We start from the raw sequence: 26,911 nt of genomic DNA, 5'->3' as shown, positions 1-26,911 counted from the left end.
TTACGTGATCTATTCAAAAGGATCAGATGTATCAATTTTTTCTCGACTTTATCAGTTTACAAAATACGTAAGTGCACGTAAAATACTCAACCCTAACTTTCAGTTTCGTGAAATAATTAAAATAATGAGATAGATAACATTTCACACAGGCTAGGTATTATATATAAAGACAATCTACAATATATTGTAGATCATTTGTGTAATATGCTGTCTTTAATTTATTTATTATAGTCTCCTAAGTGACCTCTGTTAAACCTTTAAAAAATTTCAGGCGATCATACCCCATCATGTAACTTCATCTTACGTGACATAAATTATTAGACGTATACACAAGTAGCACAGTACACACCAATTAAAAAATAAAATCAAGGTAAAATTGTTATTTGAACTCCAGATTTTTAGACTTGAACGACTTTGTAGTTGCTATTTTTCATTTTGTATATACATATTTTACAATATTAATTAATAACATATATTTGCATGTCTCATTAACAAAAAGAAAGTTTAAAAGCTAAAAATAGAAAATCATAAAATTAATCACGATTAAGTGATTAGTAATTTCACGCGGAAAAAATATGGCAAAAGAATGAATTGAATTTAGGGAAAATTAATATATATATTATGTAAGTTATATATATTATATACAGACATAGATATAAAATATATATATTTTAACAGTTGCGCACGGTATTATCTATTTATACCTATCTATACTAATCCAACTCTTTTTTTACACTTGTACAAAATTAATTTGAAATATAATAAAGTAGTAAAATTATCTGAATAATTTAAATTAAGATTTAAATCAAATATTATTTAAACAAGGAAAGATAAATGAATAATTAACCTTTAAATAAATCCAGCAATTAATGATCGAAAATTGAAATTAAATCACCGTACTTCAAATTTTTAATAATTACATGTGTATCCCAGATGTGAAATGAAGGTAGGGCTGTGTTAAAGCTGGCTTGGGTACCTTACACTACGGTTATTAATTTTTCTACCGCCAAACAGCAATTACATTATAGGTGTTTTTGAATTTCGGTTTCAATGCTGAGTGAATCAGTGTACAGCTACAGGCCCAAGAGGTATAAATGTTATTTCCATAAGTTAATGGCGCATTGGCGATGTAAGGGATGGTTAATATTTAACGGTGGCAATGACTATGGGCGGAGTTGAATATTCACTATCAGGTGGTCCATTTGGGACTCAAGACCTAGGTGATTCGCTGACTGACCATGGGAAATTCATATATATGGTAGATTAATATATATGGAAATATACCAAGCCTGCAACGGGCATTAGCGACCGGCGGGCCATACTGCAATTTTTGCCGCTCGAATTGGACAAGCGTCAAAACCGCCTATGCGACTGGCGATAGAAATAGTCTAGGAACCAAAATTATTTGGTTGTATTTGTCACGAAATAATGGTCATAGATTTTTTTCAAAGGCGTGATTATGTTAATGTAAAATTATATACTATAATAATTATACTTACATACATTTTCATGACGTATCTTACGTTTGTATCGCGGTCACTGAAGTTATTTGTTACGTGTATTTAATTTGTAGGTATATATAACGTGGTTTTCTATTTTTTTAATATTTAGATTATTAATTAATATTATATATAATTTTTTACTTTTCCTTTTTTTAAATGATATTTTTTTTAATTTATTTTATTCTATGTTGTAACAACAAAATGTAATACATTTTCATTTATTTTCTTGGCTCCGGTATTATTACATGATAAACATGTGGCTGTGGGAAGTAATATATGTAGATACATATTCCACATTATGTAATTACCTCCACTATTTCTTCCTTTATTATCTTGAACAAGAAAACTACTACTCTTCAGCATTGTCAAATAAATCACCCTCGGTCTACAAAAGATGCTACGGTGATCACAACTGCCCGTGGCTTGAAAAACGCGACGTGCAGAACCGTTCCCGAGTGTTTAACTTTTACAAATGACAAGAAATTTTAAGGTGACCAATGGTCCATTAATTAAAATACAGTATTTCAGTTCCTAATTAAAAAAAAAATTAAATGGTTGATTAAGTAAGGAGTGGTTTTAAACATTCTTCCATCTACATATATTTATTTTTATCAAATAATATTTTTTCTTTTCCAAAGTAGAACATTATTCGTACATAAAATGTAAAGTAGATATTCCTGATCAATAGATATGATAATATATTACATTCTTCGTATAACTTTATATTACCGTAGATTAAAGCATAATTTAGCCATGACGGAGGGATAAAGGAGGAGGGCAAGATAAGATATAACAACTGATCTTCCTTAGCGGTGACATATTTTGTTTGATATATTGATGCGTATTAACTCCTTACATTTATTTAACAAATCTAAATCTCAATATATATGTAAAAAAATTAAGAATTCTCATGTAAATGAAAGAGAGTTTCAATATGTATTGGTTTAAAAACGATTACAATTTCATAAACTGAAACCGACGCAATTACGTTCTATGGATTATCATGTTAAATTTGTATAAGTACCTACATATTTTCTTTCTTCAAATTTACTTAAATTAGATACTAATATTATGAAGCCGAAGAGTTTGTTTGTTTGATCGCGCTAAACACGTCAATGAATATTAAAGAAGACATTGTAGCCACCACCACAACGGCGGCGAAGAAAGACTTAAGATTTAATCAAGAACCGGGCGGGAGTTGACGTGGCGAAGAAAATACGCACATTAGCGTTGATCCTCGCGAATGGTATCAAAGAGCAAGACCAAAGACATTCTAAACGTCTTATAGTCGAGAGGTAGTTACGAAACACTTAGGAACCATCGTGATGTTATTGCGTATTATCAAAGCCTGTGAGGAGTTACTCATCGGAAACGTCAATAAACTACAATACATTGACAGAGACATTCTCTTTAAGTTAACATATATTCGTCCAGATTTCATGTCCACCGTATTAGAAGAACTGTTATACACACACAGATGCTCAATGGATGTATGCCGTCTACGGAGAGAAGCACAGTAATAAAGTCCATCTAAGTCATATAGCGACGTTACGATTCGCACAACTCAGCCTAAGACTCTGTATTTGACTTACACACAAGCAGACAAAGCAGTCCAAGGCAAATACGACAATGGAGGAGGATCCAACACCCTCACAATACATGAGGCCCAGGGACTGAATACGAGAGAGAGGTTGTCCTCAACAAATGTACGACGAGAAAACTAAAACTAAAATAAAAAAAAAAAAAACTTAATTAAAAGATAGATACACCCAAGGCACGTATATATTTATAATATATAAAATGATTATATTTTTTATTTTTTAAATGATATTCAATAGATAATAAATATAAGTAAAAACGGCGACTGAATTTTATGTAATAATTTATATTTCTAATTAAAATATTTATTATTATTTTTTTTTTGTGCAACTTCTTATTAATGGATGAATATTGATATATAAAGGCGAAGACAAGTAAATCTGTGTATAATTCTTAGGTATACCTTGCTTTGTATATGCGCAATTTTCCCGACTCTGCTAAGAGCAACTTAGTAGTCTAGTACAGTTAAGGACCGCTTGCCTACTTTGCCTAAACATCCCGGATAAAATAAAAGAATATTTCTAAATTGGTTTATAAATATTAGTAATGAACTTAGTAATGAGATGAATGAATGAATTACTTTTAAATATTGTAATGAAACACAATTAATAGAGATCATATTACCTACACTGAAATATTTTTTAAGGATGGTTTCAGATTATTCTTGTGATTATCTTAAAATTCAGTACCTGCCTTGTGTCGTACTACCTTTATGGAGCATGACGTACTCGTAGAACAGTTAAATTTGCATATCGCGCCCTTAGCTCTGTTTACTGTTTAAACATTATATAACTACCGACGTACAACTGAAAATATATGATAGTTAATAATTTTTGTTATTTTTTTCCAAAATTATAAATAATTATTTACTCCATCTTTATTTTATTTTTGTATGCAGTTATGCGCGTTATCTGTTCGTAATAGACCGGGAGATGATGACACAAAATACTAGGTCATTTGTACCAGTATGGCAGTTCTTCAGGGGTCTGATTACGTAAAGGCAAAAAGGAAAATGATGGTCATAGCGCTCGCACCGGCGGCCCAATCGCGTTAATCGAACGCGTCGGATAAATAACGAGTGTCGAACGATTTGTTCCACAAAAATGCATGTATTTTAAGATAGGCGAAAAAAAAGAAGTTTTTTTTTTTTTTATGTTTGAGGTGGCAAACGAGCAGTAGGCTCACCTGATGGAAAGTGACTACCACCGCCCATGGACATCTGCAACACCGGGGGGCTTATAGGTGCGTTGCCGGCCTTTCAGGAAGGAGTACGCTCTTTTCTTGAAGGTTCCCAAGTCGTATCGGTTCAGAAAAACCGCCGGCGAAAGCTGGTTCCACAGAGTGGTTGTGCGAGGCAGAAATTGTCTTAAAAATCGCGCTGTTGTGGATTTGTTGTGTTGCCATACTTCTCGGGTGTGACTTACAGCCCGCCATACCGACGCGAATACATTAATTTAAATAAAACAATTCAACCATTTGTACCAGGCTAATTTTTGCATAGCTAATCATCGTCGAGTACAGTTCCCAATGGACGCCATACCACTGCAAAGGAGTAATTTCTTTTTTTCGCTCATTGATTTGTACCAGTATTGCATTTTCAAGTATTAGGGACATGACAAACGTGTTTGTCGTGTTGGCGAACACTTGTGCTCACACAATAATTAGCGAAAGTATCGTATAACATTACACAAAAAAATATATTTGGGTTATAGGGCCTTGGGCAAGGCCGTTTGGGTAGGTACCATCCACCCAACAGATATTCTACAGGGCAGTTTATATTGTTGTGATGACTAAGTTAGCCTAACATAACATCTTAGTTCATATGGTTGGCGGCGCATTGGAGATTAATATTTCTTACAAAGCCAACATCTATGAGCAATAGAACATTTACCATCAAATGGTTTCAAATGGATTTTTTAGCAATAAGAGCACTTTTTGTACCAACTTTATTTCAGTTTTCCCTGTGTTTTGGTGTATAATAACTCATATTTATATTGCATTGTTTTTAAATGTGAATGCACTGCAATACTCAGCTTATTTATGGCCCAGCGGTTAGAACGCGTACATCATAACCGATGATTTCGGGTTCAAACCTAGGCAAGCACCACTGAATTTTCTTGTGCTTAATTTGTGTTTATAATTCATCTCGTACTCGGCGGAAATCTGCATGTGTCTAATTTCAACGAAATTCTGCTACATGTGTATTCCACCATCCCGCATTGGAGCAGCGTGGTTGAATATGCTCCTAACATTCTCCTCAAAGGGAGAGGAGGCCTTAGCCCAGTAGTGGGATATTTACAGGCTGTTAATGTAATAAATTGTTTGTTACATGAGAGTATCATTCTGTATCGTCAAGTTCGTCAAAGTAACGTATCACCGCTGGATTTATAAGGCTCCCGTGTAGTGCATATCACCTGAGTATTATATCTTATAGCACGTCGTTGTCATATTATTCCGTTCATAATATTTTAATGGCCTGTGATATTAAACTAAAAAAATATTAACGAAGAAGCGTATGCTGATATCCAGTCATTTTGTTTGAGTAAAAATGCTGGTTTATTATTTAATATATTATGAAAAGGTTGGGTATCTATTTACTAATAGGAGTTTTACTAGGGTGTACGAATAGATTCTGTGCTTCTAGTGAAATATACTACTAGCTACTAGACTAATTGTTACCCGCCCGCTTGGTTGGACATTAAATAAAAAGGAGGGAGGATACACAAGAACGGAATTCAAAAAATAATATCGTAAAACGATCTACGGACGTCTTTCGTCATCTTTCGCGTCGATTGGTCAGTCTCATACCGATACGATCAGTAGTTTTCATATGATTGACGAATAATGAAAAAATAAAAGCGGCCAAGTGCGAGTCGGACTCGCGAATGAAGGGTTTCGTAGCAGCAAGTAACAAGGTTTTAGTTTTATGAAATCAAATGTCTTTTTTTTAAATTTCAGTTGATTGAATGAAAGGTAAATTGCGGTTTACGATTTATGAAATTAAAAAAAAATACTTACTAGATCTCGTTCAAACTAATTTTGGGTGGAAGTTTACATGGTAATGTATACTCTATTCCAATGGGAATAGGAAAGAATGTAAATAAAAAATAAAACATTTTACGACTTTGGAAGTGACGCGAAAACTAATCAGTTTAGAAAAAAATTATGTTAGAGTCCTCGATGTCATTTTTGATGGCCTATCCATAGATACCTCACACGAATGAGTTTGAAGATAAAAAAATTTTTTGAGATTCAGTTCTAAGTATGGGGAACCCCCAAAATTCATTGCTTTTTTTCTATTTTTGTGTGTAAATCTTAATGCGGTTCACATAATACATCTACTTACCAAGTTTCAACAGTATAGTTCTTATATTTTCGGAAAAAGTGGCTGTGACATACGGACGGACAGACAGACAGATATGACGAATCTATATGGCTTCCGTTTTTTGCCATTTGGCTACGGAACCCTAAAAAACACATTATATTTATATATACAAAAATGAATTTAAAATAGTTTCTGTATAAATCTTGACCGCGTCGAATGGTGGCACGAATGCTAGCAGCATTTGTGACCACCCCGGTGAATCGCAATTCCGATCCTCTGGGCTAAAAACGAACCAGCCCTCCTGTCACCAGTGGATGCAATAAGGCGAGGCGAGGTTGCCAGTAATATTTGACTTAATTTCGCTAGTACGTTATAATTTACCAGATATATGTATATATTATTGTGTATTTGCAACGAAGTATCTGCAGTCGTCTAAAATTTTGAACATCAGCAAAATATATGTCTTTTTTAAATAAAATATGATATCACTTCAGCTTCCGCTGGCTATAAATTCATCATATCACTTTCACTGTGATTATCGAAAGATTTATGTAACATCAAATTTACAAAATTAAATTCATGCCATGAATATTTGAGCGAGTTATGGCAATGCTTGTAATTATTTTATGATGAGCTTGTCATTTATAGAGTCGTAATTTTGTAATTTTGTCAGTTCATGGTGTTAGTCAAACGGAGGCTGTCCTTGAAAACGCAGGCCGTGGAAAACCAGTCGTTAATATCATTTAAGTCTTGTAGACCTCTTAGACGTTTTTTTTAATAGCTATAGATAGAAATTGTATCCTTTTCTCATCAGATATTTTTAATAAAAAAAAAAAATCTATTTACTGAAACCGATTCGTCATTATTATTAAATTGTGACAGCCTCTCATCTGCTGTACGAAGTTTATATTTACAGGAAATGCATCAGCCTAAAAAATAATGTCATCAAATCAAATTCCTTTATTCAATATAGAAGCATTACACTTAATTAAACACTACCACCGATTCTGAAAAGAAAATACCCTGACTTCAGAAGAACTGGCAAAATTAATTTGGCAGGTCTTTTTTTTGTCGATTCAATTAAATTATGAAAGAAATATCCAGGAGGCGATCGTTTCATTCCCAAGGTGTGATATCTACCATGAACTCATTATTGCATATCCTTTCGCACACAAGCGCTCTTTAACATTTTTATTAAATTTGGCAGAGGCATTACGGTCGATTTCTGGGATTCTGTTGTAGAACCGTCATAAATATTCTGTGGTAAATCCGAATATATATCTAATATTATTAAAGTAGCGGTAAGTATTATTTTAAACCGCAAAAACCACAGAACTGAGTCTTGTCTTCAATCCATGTACAATATATACTTAAATAACATGAACATGTTGACATTTTATTTCAATTATTGCAACAAAATTCCCAGGCATAGTTTCTACTTATACATTTTGACGTAATGTCAAATGTAATAGATACCCGAACTCGAACTAAACAAAGACAGTAAGATTTAGACGTAGACAAATTGACTACGTTTTAATTTAAAATATAATTTACAGGTTATAAAAATACCACTCCACTTTAAGACCTCCATTCGTATATTCTTTATCTACCAGATCAAATATCGGTTATGAATACTTTTACGCACACATTTAATCAATAAAGAAATTATAATTAGTTACTTCTATAAAAATATTTGAATATTAAAAATATTAGTAATAAATTAAAATAACAAACAAACAGTTATAAACAATTGATAATGTTTGTAGCTAATTTGATCAAGAGGTTCTGGGTCAGCCCAATATAACCGATTAGTTTTTTCCGTCCCGAAGCTTTCACTAACTGCCCGTTAACTCCGGATAATGTAACATACATTATCCGGAGTCTAGTTTTGATTCATTCACAGGGGAGCAAAAGAGAGACAAAGTTTCTACGTCTGCGTCGAAAATAAAAAGGAAATAAAGTGCAAAGCGAATACATTGCTGGCCCCTCAGACATAAAGAGTACAAACGTCAACGGATAATGCCTTCCAACATTTAAAAGGAAATGGTGATGCCGTCATTATCTCAGTTGAAGGATCCACCAATTAAATTCAATTAGTCAGGAAAATGTGTGTTTAATCAGATACCTAAAAATAATGTCATAAATATTGTAATTTAATAGTGTAATAGATTTTTATTTATTTATTCTAATATGTGTTCCTCCGGGCCATTAATATTAGCTTATGACTTATGACAGTACTAGTGAAACTTGAATTTTGAGTTTGAATAATAATCTATGGTATTCACGACGGATTTTATTAACATAAAACTAAACTACCATTGGACGCCTCATGTATCACCAAATATGGCTCATCCATTTTCATATACATGTAAATATATATACACGAATAGTCTACTGGGTTTTGTTAATAATAATATAAATAGCAATGTATACGAACAATTCGATTTTCTTCCTATACATTGCAAGGTTTGTTCGTTTCCACGACAAGTATATTATAGTAAAATTATATTGTTATAGATAGATTATAAATATGGCTTCGCATCGCTCGAGATCTTTCAACAATAAAACTTTGCCTTAACGATATTGCCATTCTTATTCCGCTAGGTTTCGATTTGAAATATAATAAAAACTTTTCACGTATATTGTTATGATAAAGGTGATTAATTTTTTTCGTTGTTTAGATTGATCGTCGCTGTCAATAAAGTTCATCAAATCGTTGTGATAGATTGTTCGCGTGAAACTCGGGTATAGATTTGCTGTCGTGCTGCATTTACACGAAATCGTTATTTTTATTTTGATCACTTTTTTTTAAATACTTACACGTGTTAGTCTTGTATTATTTTACTTATGAAATATTTTAAAAACACGTCACATTTCCGTAGACTTTTTATTCACATCATTAATATGTTTATTTTAAGGTTATGTTATTGTGCCACATATGGCAGAAATTTGTTTTATTGTTCATTCGCCGACAACCGTTTAATCAAGGTTGTTCTTCTTTGGTTTAGACTCCAGCTAAAATGGCTACAGATCCCAAGGTTTTTAATTCCGGATAAGGGCTTATAAATGTTAATGGATTTTTCCTTGCTTGCTTTGCACCTGATCTCTGTGCGGTCGTATCGTATTGTCGCTCCATCAGAGTATGAAAGTAAGTGAATAGAGGCACCAGTATTTGCTTATACGCCTAATAAATAAAATCTTCTTCTCAATTGGCTTGTATTTGATTGAGATTGATCTCCGTGGATCAAATTCACTCAAGAAGACATCATTAATTTAGGTTACGTTGCTTTTGTCATCCTTTATATAGAACTAGCTGAACCTGCTGCGGCTTCACCTGCGCGAAATAATTAAACATTACCGCACACAAACTGCCATTCCCTATTTTACCCCCTCTAGAGGTGAAATAAAAACATTAAAAAAGTACCATATGTTTTTCCCCAGGACTTAAAACAGACAGAGTTACTTTCGCATTAATATCATTAGTATTAATTGTTTAAGATTTTATTTCTAAAACACGTTTTAACTCGGTATCTGTGTTTAAGTTTTCATTAACAAATTACTTTACGTAAAGATGGTTTTTTAATGTTTTATCGCTTGATAAACAACAAACTAAATGTAATTACCGGCAATGTAACCGAGTACCTAATTTTCGATTTGGTTTTAAAAAACTTGTTTATATAATTAATATTTCTACAAATTCTGTGAAAATGTCTATACCAAAATCTACGACAAATTACAATATTATATATTAAGTAAAATATCGCGAGAATTTACCAGAGTTCTTGGAAGATATTTGTAGCGATACGCAGCCTAAAATAATAGCAAACGTGCCCAAAAGACGTATGGCCAGATTTGGTCTTGGAAATATGTGTTTCTTTGTTAAATAGGCCTGTATTATTGTATGTTGATACCATTTATTTCAATGATATGACATACATTTATGATCAATATAATCGAATAGGTTATTTTTTAAAGGAATAACGAATAGCATATATGTACCTACCTTTAGTAAATAAGTTTGTGCGTAAGAATGATACTGGTATGAAAATGTTCAAATAAATATTTATATAAATTTACCTGAGTAATAAAAGCATAAAAACTTCTTGTTTAGTTTCTAAAAATCGTTCATACCAAGCAATGAGAAGAAGGCAAGTTTTTGCATTGCCTAAATGGGATAACTAAAAACCAATACACATGAAACTTATATCAGAAGAGGCAGCGTGTTTCCGAGGTTTTATTATAATATAACACTAGGTCAAGCAGTGCAACGCCTGCATAAAATAAAACAACCTTTCTAAGCGAATTTATTTTATTTTAACGGATATTCGATTACATTTATTTTTTTCCAACATTGTTCGGCTGAAAAATGCTCTAAAGCCCGAACAACGTATAATATGCAGAGCTTTCTATAGTTTTATTGGGCTTGAATTCTTTAGTTTACTGGGAATTTATATCGATGATATCCAAGTCGCGGAATGGACTATCTGGAGTTCTCTCGCACTGTATCGAATGGCAAGAATGAATCTTCGACGATTTTGCGTTAATTTGTCATATAGGCACTGCTTCGTCGACCACCAACTCTGTTGTCTCCAATTTATTCATTAAACAAGGGATTGTGTTCGGCAGTAAATGCCACAAATTTTTGATAATATATTTTATTAATTTATCATCGAGTAATCATCGTGAGTAATCGAAGAAATTATATATGTACGTTTTGTTTATTAATTACTAGCTTACATACTTAGTATAACAAATATAAATCGTTTTTTTTTATTTCATCGCTTCCCTATTTTATTTTTTGATATAATTAATAAATGTATTCTGTTCGATTGATTAATTATTCCAAAAATCTTTGTAATTAATTGTTAAATGCAGTAAGTACCAATATTAACCTTCAATAGTCAGCCATTTTAAAAAATTAGCAGATACTTTGTCGGTTTGGGTTGTTTCTATTGAAAATTGTGAATAAATAGTTCTCTTGGTAGGATACGTATACGATCACAAATTATTATCATTGATATGAAGATGCATACGTCATAGTGATGCCTACACGTACATAATTATGTTTCAACACAGCTCAAGGACCGCGGGCTCGTCTGGCCACAATGCTCAGGAAATAGTTCATCTCGATAGCTCGCAGGAAGTTTGCGTTTGTGGAGGCGTGCATTGTCATGGCTTGCGACTTGATACTATGAAATTGGGCTCGAGATATTGACCGTTCTTCTGTGTCAACATTAGATTCCTTTTATTTAGCAGTGCGCAAATGTTTAATCGTCCTTGCATTTCTACGATATTAGACGTAAGGTCATAAGCTACGAAGGGTAATTATAAAATTAATTTGTCCTTTATTCTTGAGAAGTTTACTGATTTAACTGAGCAGGATGTTTTTATAATATATCTAAAAGTAAATTTTCTTTTTTACATTTGTATGTATGTCTATTTATGTATATGTTCTATGTGTCATCTGACTTGTTCGTGTGATGCCTTTGCAAAGGGACAAATTACAAATTTGATTACGTTAATAGTTCACACCAAATATACGAGGATACTAGGATCAAATAAGGATATTTTTTCGCTATTGACACTACTTCAATCTTTATTATCTTAAAGAGAAGAACTCTCCAACAAAGCATAAAGATAGGACAGGGGAAGAACATATGTAAGTGATTAAGACAAGTACGTTAAGAATAAAATTTTTTGTTTTTTTTTTTTTTTAAACTAACGACTAAATAACGCAAATGATTTGCACTGTATATAGAAAAATGATTTTATAATAATTACTTTGTAACCAGTACGCAGCATTTATCTGGGTAGAAAACCAATGCATATATATACAATACCTATAGATAGATAATCATTACCGAACCCAAAAGGTAAACCTAGGATTCCTGTCATTAAAGTTAGTATGCGGGGACTGATCCCCTTTTTAATAGCGACGGAATGAACCATTTACGAATGTAATTTACAATTGGAGGCATGTCTATGGCGTCATCGCTGTTTTAAAGGTGCTTTGATGACCCAGTGGTCAGAAGTCATGATTCTAAATGTTTGCGTGTTCAAATCCAAAGCCGTACTTTTCATGTGTTTTATTTGTGTTTATTATTAATTATTACTCTAGAGCTCAGCGGTGAAGAAGATAATATTGTGAGAAAACTTTCATGTGTCAGATAAAAATCTGTGTAACTATTAGGTATAAGTCAACAACCCTTGGAACAGCTTGGTAGAATATACTCCAAGCCTTTTCAAAGGGGAGAAGATCTTTGCTCAGCGAGAAATTAAAAAATATATATATTTTAAAATTTATAACGAATAGTTTGAAATATATTCATTATACATTATAATTTAGGAAACACAAAAACGACCATTGCCCCTTATAAATAAAACTACTGAATTATGTATTTGGAAAATTGTAAACTATACAAAATAAGTAACTCATAGGTCATTGGAAAAAACATATACATATAAATTCCTACAGCTAACCGAATAGTACAAGATCGTTCACACTTGACCGTCTTAATAAGTAATGTTTAAAGATTAATATTCATATTTTGTATTTTTTTTTATATTTACAAACTAAGTTTCAGTCGAGCCGAGATGGCCCAGTGGTTAGAACGCGTGCATCTTAACCGATGATTTCGGGTTCAAACCCAGGCAGGCACCACTGAATTTTCATGTGCTTAATTTGTGTTTATAATTCATCTCGTGCTCGGCGGTGAAGGAAAACATCGTGAGGAAACCTGCATGTGTCTAATTTCAACGAAATTCTGCCACATGTGTATTCCACCAACCCGCATTGGAGCAGCGTGGTGGAATATACTCCATACCTTCTCCTCAACGGGAGAGGAGGCCTTAGCCCAGCAGTGGGAAATTTACAGGCTGATTATGTTATGTTATAAGTTTCAGTCACTTGACTTTGTATATTCCTGTACGTAGAATAGTTTTTATATGTATCTGTCCTGAATGCATTATAATGATTTTCTATAAAGCTTTAGTACTCCTTAATGCATGTACCATGTTGCATTTGTTTGGGCATGTATTTTGCCGAGTAGCTTTGAATATGAATATTTGTACAAACACACCATTAATGTTAGCGGGAAAAACTGCCGCTGAAGCAATATTTGATGTACAATGTTATTTTTTAATCAAATATAAAACTTTTTATAGTTAATAAAACAGTCCACGTGACATACGGTGTATTTTCCTGGAATTTGGTGTTACATTCACAAATCCCTCCATTTATGTATCTAGAGTTGGCGCGCCTGGACGGCGCCAGCACCCCCGGCGCCAAGCCGCCTTGTCCTGAACGACCGCAGTTGCGTGCCGGGACCCGCCCCTGATGCACAATGAACATTTTCTGTCTATTCTTTATTATTGCAATAGTTAAATGTGTTAATGCTAAAATAAGTGGAGGTCCACGAGGACGATTCGACCATGACGTTCAGTACAAACCAAACAATCATCATGTCAGCGCGCATCACGCACACTTCTCGTACCATCCACCCAGCGTAATACATTTCATGTGCCGTCATTGTTCCCATTTTGTTACGTACCCCGTGTACCATGGACTACCACCTACCTATGTGTATAAGTATCGTGAGGCTGGCGGAAGATTTAGTGAATTGTTGACTGGATTAGCTTTGTACAACTTGGGAAGAGCTGCAGCAGAGCGGTGGCAGTACACGCATTTCTATCCAGTTCGCCCAGGCGAAAAATGTTCTATGGAAGTTATTGATCGGAAACACATCGAAGAAATCAAATTTCCTTGCTTCCTCATGTCTTCCTTTATAGAGCGCTCACCGGAGAGTTTTCTGCCAGGCCCTGGTGCCTTGGATATAACTTCGCCTCAGATAGACATTCGTCCTTTCCTGCAGCACAACGGTTCGACCCTCAAGATAACAAGGGAGCAAGAATGTGTACTGTGGCACAATACTACATTAAATAAGGAAAGGAACGTTATAGCCTGTGCCCTGTTAAAAGAATACTCGGAAACCATGAAGCCCTCAGGTATACCAGTTTATGTGTGGTTGCCGTCGACACTAGCGTTGGTAATGACTATCTACATTTTTGGTTATTGTTTTTGCAAGAGAAGGATTCGAAAAGAGAAGGAACCGGTCAACAATGGTATGGTAATAGATTATTGTAGTAGTCATTATTAAATAAACATTTTATACATCTTCTCATTACCTTTAAAATTATTCAATGTATGGTTTAAAGTTTTTGTTTGAACTTGTGATCGTGATTTGCAGAAACGTATCACTAAGGTAGATTTACTATTAGAATTCATTTATTTTATAAGCCATATTGACTTGCAATAATTATTATTAATATAAAATTGTATATTGTGTAGTTTATGCATGTATTTTAAAAAATAATCCTACTCTAAAGTACATTTGAATGGGTAGCGACGACTCGTACGTCATTGAAGTACTATGGGAAATTACACGAGTTTTCAATAAAATAGGCTAGATAACGCACGATATATTGTTCGACTTAGGAAATTAATGAAGCGTTGCCATAAAAGCAAATGATAGCATGTAGAGCTATTCCAGGAATGGTTAGCTGTCATATTTTAGCCAAATTAAACAGACTGTCACTTTAGGTATATAGATTAACAAATAATATAATTCGACTTGACTAACATAACGTTTAAAAATTATATATGTACTTCACTACAAACGATGACCTAGAAAATATGTTAGGGTTATACATCCTTATGTATATGTAGTGGATTGGGTAACAATATATAAGTTTATTGTTTAAAAAGTTTAATTAAATTAAAATTTTGTAATCTATTTTTAGCTTCTGGGATGTAACACGCTTTTACACGTCTATATTTAGTATTGTGAATTCTTTAAGAATAAAATAATATTATCAAAGACTACAATTTGTTTCTATGTTTATTTAGCTACAATGAAAGACGATTTTTTAAAATATTTAATTCTTATTTTGAAGAATAAGTGTATGATATGCTTTTTGTGTGTATTTAGTGATGTGATAGTACCTTCAATTTTACTTTTTGGAGAAAATTGATAATACGCTACGGCGATAAATGTTTTTATCTTTAATTTCTTATTGTTGAAATAAATAGAATTATCGACATTTATCTTACGTAGATAAACGTTTTTTTTAATTATATCTTCGATCATGTAAGTTTAAAAAAAAGCATGGTGTGATTGAACGATGTCAATCTCATTTGTATGGCATCTTAGTCTATCTGTAACTCAAGCTGGAGCGCAAAACAATAATGACGTATATGTTAATGTAAAAAGCAATTTGTTTGATGTGAATCAATCTATCTCTAACATTGTTACTCAATTACATAAGCCGAGCAGGTCAATGATCTTAGCATGTTTCTAATTAAGTTGAAATCGAATAAAAATACATTCATCTAGTAATGACGTCTATTACGAAAAATGTATTTATATATTATACGCTAATATTAGGAACTACCTGTACGATTTGAATAAAATTTTCATTGCTTTAGGTTGCCTATATTATGTAGGTATCTATATTATTCGTTTATTACTATTTATTCGATATCGTTGCCGATTATGAAATTATTATAGTGTTTTTTTTTTATAGAGCTTAATTAAAGGACGAACTTTGTGACATTTACTTCAAGGAAAAACCGTTTGTGTGTAGGTACGTTTAGGTACATTTTGAAGTTGATTTAATATTGTTACTTTGGATATCCCGTCAGGACATACTGTAACGTTGGTCTTTTATTTACAAAATAGAAGTCGTAAAACCAATTTCTATGTTTCTAACCACAGAATAACGAACATCCTTACGAACTTTTATGCTCAATTTTACTTTCTTTTAAATTTACTTTTTAAGAAAAAAAAAATTTTTGGTCTATGTTTTAACGCGTATGTTATTGAATTTTGAAATCCAACGGTTTTTACTTTGCGATGTATGTCATTCAGTCATTTCAAAGAAGACATAGTATGTCCTTCGAAGATAACTATATTTTTTAAGAATACAGTATACTTTAAAAATGATAACAATATAACTTGTAATAATAAATATTTAGCTTATAAAACAGGTTCTGATCATAACATTAAATCTGTAGGAGCAATATCGCTTTTGACCAAATAGCATTTAATTCGATTTAAATCAAAACAATTAATTTATTAATTTAAAACGGGGAGTAACAAACAAATCACTTACGTTTCATTGATTATTACTACAAGAATTTTTCTTTTTTATTTATTTGGGTAATTTATTCAACACGTAGTTCTATAAAATACAAACAAAACATAAATTGAAATAATAGCGCATTCCGTTCCCGTAGTTTCCAAGAACGATTGCCGAACAGGTTAACCGACGAACCTTAAGATTGATGCTGGAACCTTGATCAAGCCTAAATAATGTAAACTATTTACGAATCAGAAATAGATCAGACCTGAGTTGGTCTGTCTTCAGGTCAGAGATAATTTAATTTAGTTAAGAGAAATAACAATTAACTCATTAGTAATAATCGCAAAGAGGTTTTCGTTTGTTTTCATTTCAGGTTAATACACTGAGTGGAAATTTGAGAGGAGGCAATGAGGGCAATAACATTAACTAAGTATCTACATTTGGTAATTGGTACTAGATTTAAAATAAGAACACAAATTGTGTATTCTAATTATTATAATTTATTAATATCCGTCTGATACTCTGTAATGAGAGCCGAGATGGCCCAGTGGTTAGAACGCGTGCATCTTAACCGATGATTTCGAGTTCAAACCCATTCTAGCACCACTGAATTTTCATGTGCTTAATTTGTGTTTATAATTTATCTCGTGTTCGGCGGTGAAGGAAAACATCGTGAGGAAACCTTCATGTGTTCAAATTTCAACGTAATTCTGCCACATGTGTATTCCACCGACCCGCGTTGGAGCAGTGTGGTGCAATACGGTCCAATACCTTCTCCTCAAAGGGAGGAGTATGTAATGTATGTATTCTGTATTGTTGTGTTTCGGTTTGATTCGTAAGTGATCCAGTGTAAATATAGTGCAAGGATTCTTAGATCTGATATATCGCAAAGCATTAAAAGTGGGGTGTGGAGTGGTTAATATTTCTTGCTTTGTCAATATCAATGACCTTTTAGTATTTCCGACTTCACAGGAGTCTTGTATTTTTCGCGAGGCCCCGCTACAGCTATCACATATTCTACTATTTTCTAATGAAATTTATATATTTATTTATTTATTGGGATCCCCAACAGTATTACATAATATTTGCCCAAAACTCACTTTAAATTATATTAAAACTCACCATGTACAACCAAGATTACAGATTACAGATGAACACACTATTCTCACACAAAATTATTAAAACTAGTATATATAAAATCAAATAAAAAAAAAAAGAAAACAAATATTTAAATAAAAATAACGTACAATATAAAAGAGGTAACGAATTAAATTTTAAAACCTTATTTTAGTTTAAAAAAAGCAAGAGACTTAACTAACTAAACTTTTAAGCTAAATAACATATAATATATACATATATATAATTTAATTACTATTTTTTATTAAAATTTAAAGCAAAAATTAGAAAATCGAAAGACGGTTATAAAAGTATTCGTGTTTATAGGGAAAACAAATTTCTATTGTTTTGCTAAAGAGATTTAAAATTTTACTATACTAAAACATTTTTTTAACTAACGTACTAAACGAAAAAAAGTTAGATCAAAATTATTTATTTTCAAAATTGCGGAAAACAGTCTTTCTTATCATTTACAAAACCTCGGAAATTAACTTTGTGTATTTGTTTTTATCTAATATGAATTATTAAGTCGGCAAATTTTATCTGTGAATTATGAGCAGATTTAATTTAAGATTAATAAAAGTTATTTATTAATAAAACACTGATTTCTCTTTTTGTCATCATTGATTTGTTATTTGAAAGAAAGCCACGCAGCATTGTTTAACCTCTAAACGACATTTATAATTAAAGCTGTAAATGTTTAATTCTGCCTCAAGACGATAAAGAAAAAAAATATTGTTTTAAATTACGTCTAGTGCCGTAGTGTCCTTCGTATTTCTTAATTAGCTTCGTCTCATTATCATAACTCTACGAGAAAACGAGGTGTCACTGTTACAAGGTTGAAAGACCCTGACATTAACTTTTATCTATGATTTAATTAAGATATATTTATAAGTTTCAGTTTTTAAGCACCATTTTTGAATTTCTATCACTGAAATTAAACTAATTGGAATAATATTAGAAGAAGAACAAAGAAGTATGTACGTTTATGTCTTATGGAAGAATATTTTATGACCTAGTACACGATATATATATCTATTTATATCATAGTATTGTTAACTATAAAATTACAAGATTTCTAAATAGAATTGGTAGAATAGTAACGAAAAGGTCCGCTTGTGGTTGCCGTAATTTCTAGTTCGAACTAACTACGTTGTCGGTGTCGAATTTTTTTTTTTAATATTAAATGGTGGGAAGTATAATCTAACTGCTAATATTAAATTGTAACTTTATCGATGTTGGCAGCAGAATTGACAATTCCAGTGGTTAGGCGCTTGTGCGATTTTATGCGATACATACATAAATTACTTATCAAGCCCTTCAAAAGAAATATAATTCATTTAAATTTTCCGGTTCCGAGATTAAATCAGGCTGTTTACTTATAGCAGTTTACATTGTAAGATATTAGTTATTGACGTCACAATATCAATGTTAATGTATAAAGGTAACTAATATATTCGTCTGCCTTCTAATTACTTAAATTACTGTCAATGATTATGCCCTTCTGATCGATTTCGGCCATAGCAACGATTATCAATGGAGATTAGCGCAACCACATGTAATGCTTCCTCAATTCCTTCTCTATCCCCTCACTCTCATAATACAATTGGACGAGAAATCCGACACGAACTGAGAGTGTACAGATGCAGGACCACCAGCCTTCTGCCAGTGTTGAAACTGTCTGGAATTTCTCGACAAAAATCCAATATTTTTTTATTGGCTCGATTGTAAGCAACAAGACACGAGGCAGTAAATTATTATAATAGAGACCAATAATTTGTTCCTTATAAATTATTTGTCCATTGCTATATCCACTGATGGTGGCCTAATACAACAGTGCTAATAAGTGTTGCCTTCATATGAGAAATGAGAATCTCATTTCATTACGGAACTGACTGGGCACAAGTGGTAAATTACCGTGTGGGATTGTACGAAGCACGCTTATGTTGACAAGACTGACGATTAGCAATTCACAAAACAAATGATACAATAATAGGCCATTTGACAATGCGAAAAATAAAGTATCAATTATTGTAATCAGTATATATTATGAGTTTAAAAATGGTTATTTATTAACGAAAGTTGAAATAATAAATAATTTATTCAAAAATCTATATTTTTAAACGTTTGTAACGTGACACAAAACGGTCCTTATGTGTTGGGCGGTCGATGATTACGTCACTTGCTCATTATCCTCGTTTGCCTACTGTATGTGGATTACATGTGCCACAGATTACAATACAGGCAAGTAACGTCACCGACCCCATTGCAGCGCCATACTGTCAAAGTAGCGTTTTCGCGCGCTATTTAAATATGGAAGCAAGTATGTACTAGAAAAATTCTAGATAATTATTAAAAAAAATAACTTTTACTGGGTTCCTTAACCTCTGAATAATATAAAATGGATTTTAAAAACCAGTCAAATAGCCTATTCAATACTTGATAAACATACTCCATTCTGATGTAATTTTTTATTTTGTAATTTTGAGATTGAATTAAAAACAAATCTTTGTGCCATTGAAAGTAGAAATACCTTAATATTGTTACAATGTATTGTTATTACTATTAAGCTATTTTATTATTTTAGTAAATATTATTACAGAGTCCTTCGGCATAGACTCTACTCGCATATTATCTTTTGGAGTACTGTCAAATATTATAGATACTCAATCTCTACTCAAGGACAATGATATAGACAATTTCACAACTTTTTACTAATTTATATAATCTTAACCGAATAGTATTGCAATAAATTGCTAAAATATGTAACACTGTATTATTTTGCTCCTGTAAAGGAACTAGATTCGCCCAGGGAATCAAAATTGCGATTAGAATTCACGCTACGCATCATTCCACGCGGTCGTGACTTTACACAACAATTATTAGATACAATAATAATATAAATATATTTAATTCAGTCTTATTTTTAGTTCTAATTTGATATTGTATACATAATTAAGTAAGTATTTATTTTCTAATTATTTTATGAATATTATCAATGAAATTGTAAATGAAAATGAGAATTTCTGTCATTTTTTTTTATTTAAGCTGTGGATATACGTCGTTGACCTTGCTCGATTGTGCATTACTAATAAAGATGCCTCGCGCAGATTTAAACTCCATGTGTCGTCGTTATTTTCTTGAAAAAAACGTTAAAATGTATATATATTGTAACAACAAGGGTTAGCTCGTTGCATTATTCAATCTGTAGTCAGTAAAGAAAATCTTAGGAAAATAAGCTAATACTTAAGTAAAGCGTAAAAAAAGCAAAGATTTTTTTTTCTATTACATATACATAGTTGCTAATAAAAAAAATTGAAGCGAAGCGGAAATGTTATCAATTATTTAAATTAACACATATTTATTATTAATGTCATTCAATAATGATTACCAAGAAAAAGTATTTAAAACAACATTAATAATACCATTTACATCTATTCACGCCTTTATGAGACAACGAATACTTAAGGCTAAGTTAATGTTACGAGACAATTTTAATCAAATTGTATGTTATAGTGTAAACGACACTTTCGTGAACTATTTCAGTTCTTTATAAACAGCTTCCTCGTGTACTCTCATGTAGTTAATAACATATATACGAGAACGTAACGTATTGAAGATTGAAGTACAAACTGGCACAATGCGAAGAAAATACTGGGATGAAATATTATTATTGTGTCATAGTCCAGCAATAAAAATAAAGATCAGTGTAGTAGTGTTAAATGTCAGATTATTTTCTTATTAAGGGAAGCTAATTTATCTATATAAGACTATACTGTGAGCTTAAACAATAAATAAATATAAGTAATTACTTTATTTGTTTTGCTCGTTTCATGATGAGTATTGTCAGCGTCCTTATGATCATTTTTTTTTTCTTTTGCGCTTCTATATTCGTTTTAGTTTACAGAATCAACAGAGTTTGCATATCGATGTAAATATATATTAATGGGAAATCTGTACTTTAAAAAAATAAAATAGTATGGTAGAGACGTATAAAAGTACCACGGCCAGACTTACAGTCAAATTTGAACAACCTGTTTCTTGCAAATAAATCACTAATCGATTTTTTCTTTTTTGTAAGTTATAGACTATCTTACTCAGCGTTGTTTAATTATAATTAATGAAAAAACTAATACACAATATTTTAGTTATTCTTTATTGCATATATAAACGTACTCGTATGTTACCAAAATAAATTAACAGTTAAAACAGAAAGCAAGTAGATGGACTATCATTTTCTACATATCTCTCTTCCAAGCAACCTCTATGAGAACAAGCTAAGTAAAAAATCAGGCAATGTCTATATAAATTTTATAATATTAAAATGACTAACGTATGATACGTTAAATCATATTTAAACATACACACACATACATAAATTATTGACATATTAAATAATTAATAAGATAAATACTTATTATGAGAGTGACTTCTTATATTCAGAATTAAAGATAAATTTATAAATAACAACTATTTTGATATAAATATATTATTCTTAAAATAATAGATCCTTGACCATGGATAGAGTTTACGTTGGAAGTACGAGTACGAACATAATTAACAGAAACTTCTTGGCAGTGCGCCAAAACGTTGTAAATCTTAGTTGTGAAAAAGTTTCTGTTAATTGAATTATGATTTTTGTAAGTAAATATTTACGTTCCCTTTGGGTATTAATCGTAATTATGAAATTAATTTCAATCGTACAAATAATAATAAAAATATGTATTAATGGAGTACATATTACTAAGAATTGATAGAATAGATAGAAGGTTTTAAGTTAGACGGATTCCAAATAGATGATTGATCAAGATTGCCATATGCTTACATTACTTCGTAAACAAAACGATTTAGTTTCGGGGTCAGAGGTCCACTACTTTTGGTGATAATGTGAAAGCCCTAGATTTAGTTAATAAGCATAAAAATTGTGTACTTTGGTTTTGTTGGGTGTGTGAATAAATAAATTATTATTATATTATGATTCTGTATCGAATGCCGGTCGTATTCGTGTGGGATCAACTGTAGCTGTGGCAGTTTGTATCGTTAAACTAAACTTACCTACTATAAAGCGGAACGAAAAGAACATGACATAGCAAATAATTTATACTAAATTTTATTTATAAATGCGAAAGTAACCTCTGCACGCTCAGGCCGCTGAACCGATTCAGATGAAATTTGTTATGGGGATAGTTTGAGTCACAGGACAAAGGTTATTTTTTTAATTCGACCCTCGAGAAGCTAAAATAGGGTTTGGTAGTTTGTGTGCCATAGGTAAAGTTTTATAAATTTTGCGCGGGTACAACAAATCCGTAATAGCTGAAAACCTGTTAAAGTCTAGGACAACCCACTGGATTGAGCTCCATAAATAAATGTTTCTCTCGACGGAAAGACACAGCTACGGCCATTTATTATGTTTGAACATTTTTATCGCGATGGTGCTTTCGGACATATTTTATTGGACATTTGAATGTCAACATTACTTAAAATGAAATTGCTTACACATTCCCGCGGCTAGTGATGGTGGTATTCACAGCGTAATAGTAAAAATAGAGACAACATGTTTAATGGAGGTAGACGAAGAAAACACGTGCAGTCGACGTCGGAGGGCTCCTCAGCTTAGCTCGTAAATACGACAGGTGCAAGTGACTGAAATGTCGGGAGAAATAATAAAAAAACCCAGCCAAGTACTATTCGACTATCGAACGAAGTGTTCCGTACCATTATCTACAAAAACGGCAAAAACCTCATGTCTGTTGTATGGACCCACTTAAATATATATTTTATTCAGTTTTTAATATTTGTTGTTATATATTTGTGTATAACGGCTACAGAAATACATCATCTGTAAAAGTTTCAAGTGTCTAACTAACGGTTCATGAGATACAGCTTGATGACAGACGAACAGACGGATGGAGGGCCGTAGTAACAGGGTGTCGTTTTACTCTTTGGGTACGAAACTCTAAAAAGGTACATATTAATACACAGACTAAATTTATTATGTATGGGTTTTTAATCAATGGGTTTAATGTTAATGTCCGAAATGAGTCAGTCTTATGAGTATGTAATACAAAAGACATTTTCGGTATAAAAATCCATCAAAAGATAACGTTTGTCTAGAGATTAATTATATGAGAAAATTTAAATATGTTTATCAGAGAGTGACAGAGAGAGAAGGAGCATCACATTTTGATAAAATATATTTATGTGGAATTTCAGCTTATTCGTGAAGGATAAACTAAAATTTTAATTATTCGTTTATAGTTTTTCGTTGATCTCCAAAATAAGGAAACTTAGATGTCTGACAATTCTTGAAGATGTGCGTTAGCAACTTATACATTCAATCCTCGGTTGGCCAACGACCAACGTGGATTACTAAAAAAAAGATGAAAAAAATAAATTAATCGGTAACGTCGTTCTAAAGTTATTGCGTGAGTAAGGAAAATAAAAACCGGTTAAGTGCGATTCGGGCTGGGCGAAGGGTTCCGTACCATTATCTATTTATAGATTTATTTCATTCTGTTTTTAGTATTTGTTGTTATAGCGTCAACAGAAACACATCATCTGTAAAAAATTCAACTGTCAAACTATCATGGTTCATGAGATACAGCCTGGTGACAGACGGACCGACGGACGGACGGGCGAGCAGCGGAGTTTTAGTAATAGGTCCGTTTTACCCTTTGGGTACGGATCCCTAAAAAAGGATTCAAGATTCAAGAAAGATAAATAACGATATACAGGGTTATTGGTAATTCGACTTATTCCCTTTAGGAGGTGATAGGTGTGATTATTTGCCATAATTTTAACCCGCATATGCATGATGCAAAAGTGAAATTTTTGAGTTAACACGTTTTTTAGATTTTTTCAAAATAAGTCCAAAATGCAACTTCAAAAATTTACTTAAAAAAAAGTATCACTTAAAATCAATTCTTTTCTTCTTATTTATAAACGATTAAACACTGGATATTTTTTAATATTTAAAAAATAATTATCGGTCAAAATTTAAAAATGCGAGACAGAAAACGATATTATTTCAATATATTTTTTATTTTTTTCCCTCAAATATGCCTGAAAAACAAAAAAAATCATTATAAAACTTGTTCTGCAGATTATTTTAAAAACATAATCGTTTACTTAGCTTTCCGAAAATGTATAAAAACTAGGAATTTATTTCAAAGCAACCGAAATAAAATAATCAGAAAGGACGCTGGTGGAAATTCGTATTCGAACATGACCGAATTCGTAGTAAAGTTCGCTCTTTAAAATTCCCACAAAATTGATTTAAAATAATATCCAATGTAAAAAAACTTACTTATTTACTTAACTTACTTACTTAATACAAATTTAAAATAAAATTTAGATACATAAACAGTTCAGTAGCTAAGTTACAATTAAGATATTTTGTAACTTAGCCTAGTTCTTGCTCGAAGTGACTTCCCCTATTGGGAACGCAAAGTCGCATTCTTTTTCTAAGTTGTGACTTATCTCTAGTTGTGTCTTATTCTAAGTTATGACAGTATCAGTTAATTTTATTCACAAATATGATCATGAAAATCTAACACACTCGGCGCCAGCCAGCGCTATTAATTTTATAGTCGATACGCTTCTATTATAGTCTCCGATATGAACACTCATTACCTCCCACGACTCACGTTCATTGTAATAACTTATATCCAGTACATTAAATTTATAACTATTCCAATTCCAAGTCTGTTGCTTGTTGTAATGCAGAACACATTAAGATCAATGTGTAGTAAAAATCCAAAAAAGTAGGGTACATTGTTTTAGAAAATATAATTTTCCACTGCCCAACCGCCGCATACCCGTGGAAATATGCACTTATACTACGGGCTAAAATAAAATCGATTATTAGGTTTATTTTTGTTTTGTTTACTTTTGGTTTTTTTTTTCTAAAATTCTTTCACTCTTATACAACTGGAATATTTCGCTACTACGAATATGTTTCTCAACCATTTCCTCGGCACATTTTACCCTTTTTTTATTTACTTCACGATAGCTCTCACCGGAACCGAACAATAGTTAATTTAAGAAAAAAATGATTTGGCTAGACTTGACTTCGAAAATTTCTATTAAGATTCAAATGATTCATGTTCTGAATAATCTGGTGAAGCAATGAACGTGAGGGTGTACACTGGACAGGCTTATGTTCTTAGTTAAGAATTATTTTTAATGGAACTAGAGCAAACCCATATTTATTTTGCTTATAAAATTGTAAGGTTCTATTTTTTATTTCTCATATAAACAGTTAGAAAGTACTTATTCAACAGGTAATACAACATTGCATTTTCAATCGTCAGATAGTCTCTATTTGAACAATCAATACCTCTACCTGAGGAATAAATCTATATTGCTCTTTGACGGCCAAATAAGCGTCTATTAAATAGATATAAATATATTAATTTAATATTTTTCCAAAGTAGTATTAATAATTATAGACATTTTTGATACTATTGACGACCAGTCCGTAAATTTCCGTGCAGTTTTGTGCCGTTGCACAGAGGACTTATTTTTGGTACATTTTTAAATACCTTCATTTTTGTAACTTTTTGGCTTCCATATGAGTATACTATGCGATAGTGGACACGATTTAAAATAACTATAAAAAAAAATCTGTAAAGAAAAAAAAAAAGTAAGTAAATTTATTTTATAAATTTGTAGTACTTTTTTTATTATACTATTGCATTACTATAATAATATATTAATACTAGAGAGTTTGAAAGAGCCGAACACAAGAACTTCCAGTCTGATTTGAAGATGATATAATAAATAATAATATTTGCAGAAGATTTTCTAACCTAACATAATCGTCTCTTGCAATGAGGTTAATTGCAATCGTTTATAAGCTTTCCTACTGATGAACAAAGGCCTCCTCTTCCTTTTGAGCAAAAGGTTTGAAGTTCAATCCACCACGCTGCACCAATGCGGGTTAGAATTACGATTCTCATCGGCCACGTATCACGTATCTCGTGCAGATTTCCTCGAGATGAATCATAAACGAAAATTAAGCACACGAATTCAGTGAAGGTAACCCCGGGTTTTAACTCAGAATTATCTGTTAAGTTTCGCGTCTTGTAACCACTGGGCTATCACAGTACAGCAAAGAATGTTTGATTACAGTCTCGAGCTCATCCCAAAATTGACAAGGAGCCCGGAAGTTCTGTATCTTCTAACGTGTGCGAAAGTTTTTATTGCTTCTGTTGTTTTACTTGTCTCT

At 32.0% G+C, this 26,911-nt stretch overlaps 3 protein-coding genes and 1 long non-coding RNA gene across 4 annotated transcripts in view; 3 read left to right on the top strand and 1 right to left on the bottom strand.

Moving 5' to 3' along the window:
* Positions 1-26,911, top strand: part of LOC135193389 (uncharacterized) — a 312,018-nt gene that overhangs the window by 11,271 nt on the left and 273,836 nt on the right. The window lies entirely within an intron of this gene.
* Positions 1-26,911, bottom strand: part of LOC113400109 (elongation factor Tu) — a 184,342-nt gene that overhangs the window by 26,702 nt on the left and 130,729 nt on the right. The gene's annotated exons all lie outside the window — the stretch shown is intronic.
* LOC113399837 (adenosine receptor A3) overlaps positions 1-26,911 on the top strand; it is a 75,465-nt gene that overhangs the window by 1,230 nt on the left and 47,324 nt on the right. The window lies entirely within an intron of this gene.
* On the top strand, positions 13,711-14,588 carry LOC135193385 (uncharacterized). The gene has a single exon (XM_064215629.1). The coding sequence runs from the start codon at positions 13,770-13,772 to the stop codon at positions 14,580-14,582; it is 813 nt and encodes a 270-aa protein (XP_064071699.1). The 5' UTR covers positions 13,711-13,769; the 3' UTR covers positions 14,583-14,588.

This window comes from Vanessa tameamea, chromosome 8 (genome assembly GCF_037043105.1).
Source record: "Vanessa tameamea isolate UH-Manoa-2023 chromosome 8, ilVanTame1 primary haplotype, whole genome shotgun sequence".
Lineage (NCBI taxonomy): Eukaryota > Metazoa > Arthropoda > Insecta > Lepidoptera > Nymphalidae > Vanessa > Vanessa tameamea.
The sequence above is the reverse complement of the archived record's forward strand: the minus strand, read 5'-3'. Positions and strand labels throughout refer to the sequence as shown.

Excerpts from the sequence above, each read along its gene's own strand:
- LOC135193385 (XM_064215629.1), top strand. The coding sequence starts at position 13,770 with ATGAACATTTTCTGTCTATTCTTTATTATTGCAATAGTTAAATGTGTT.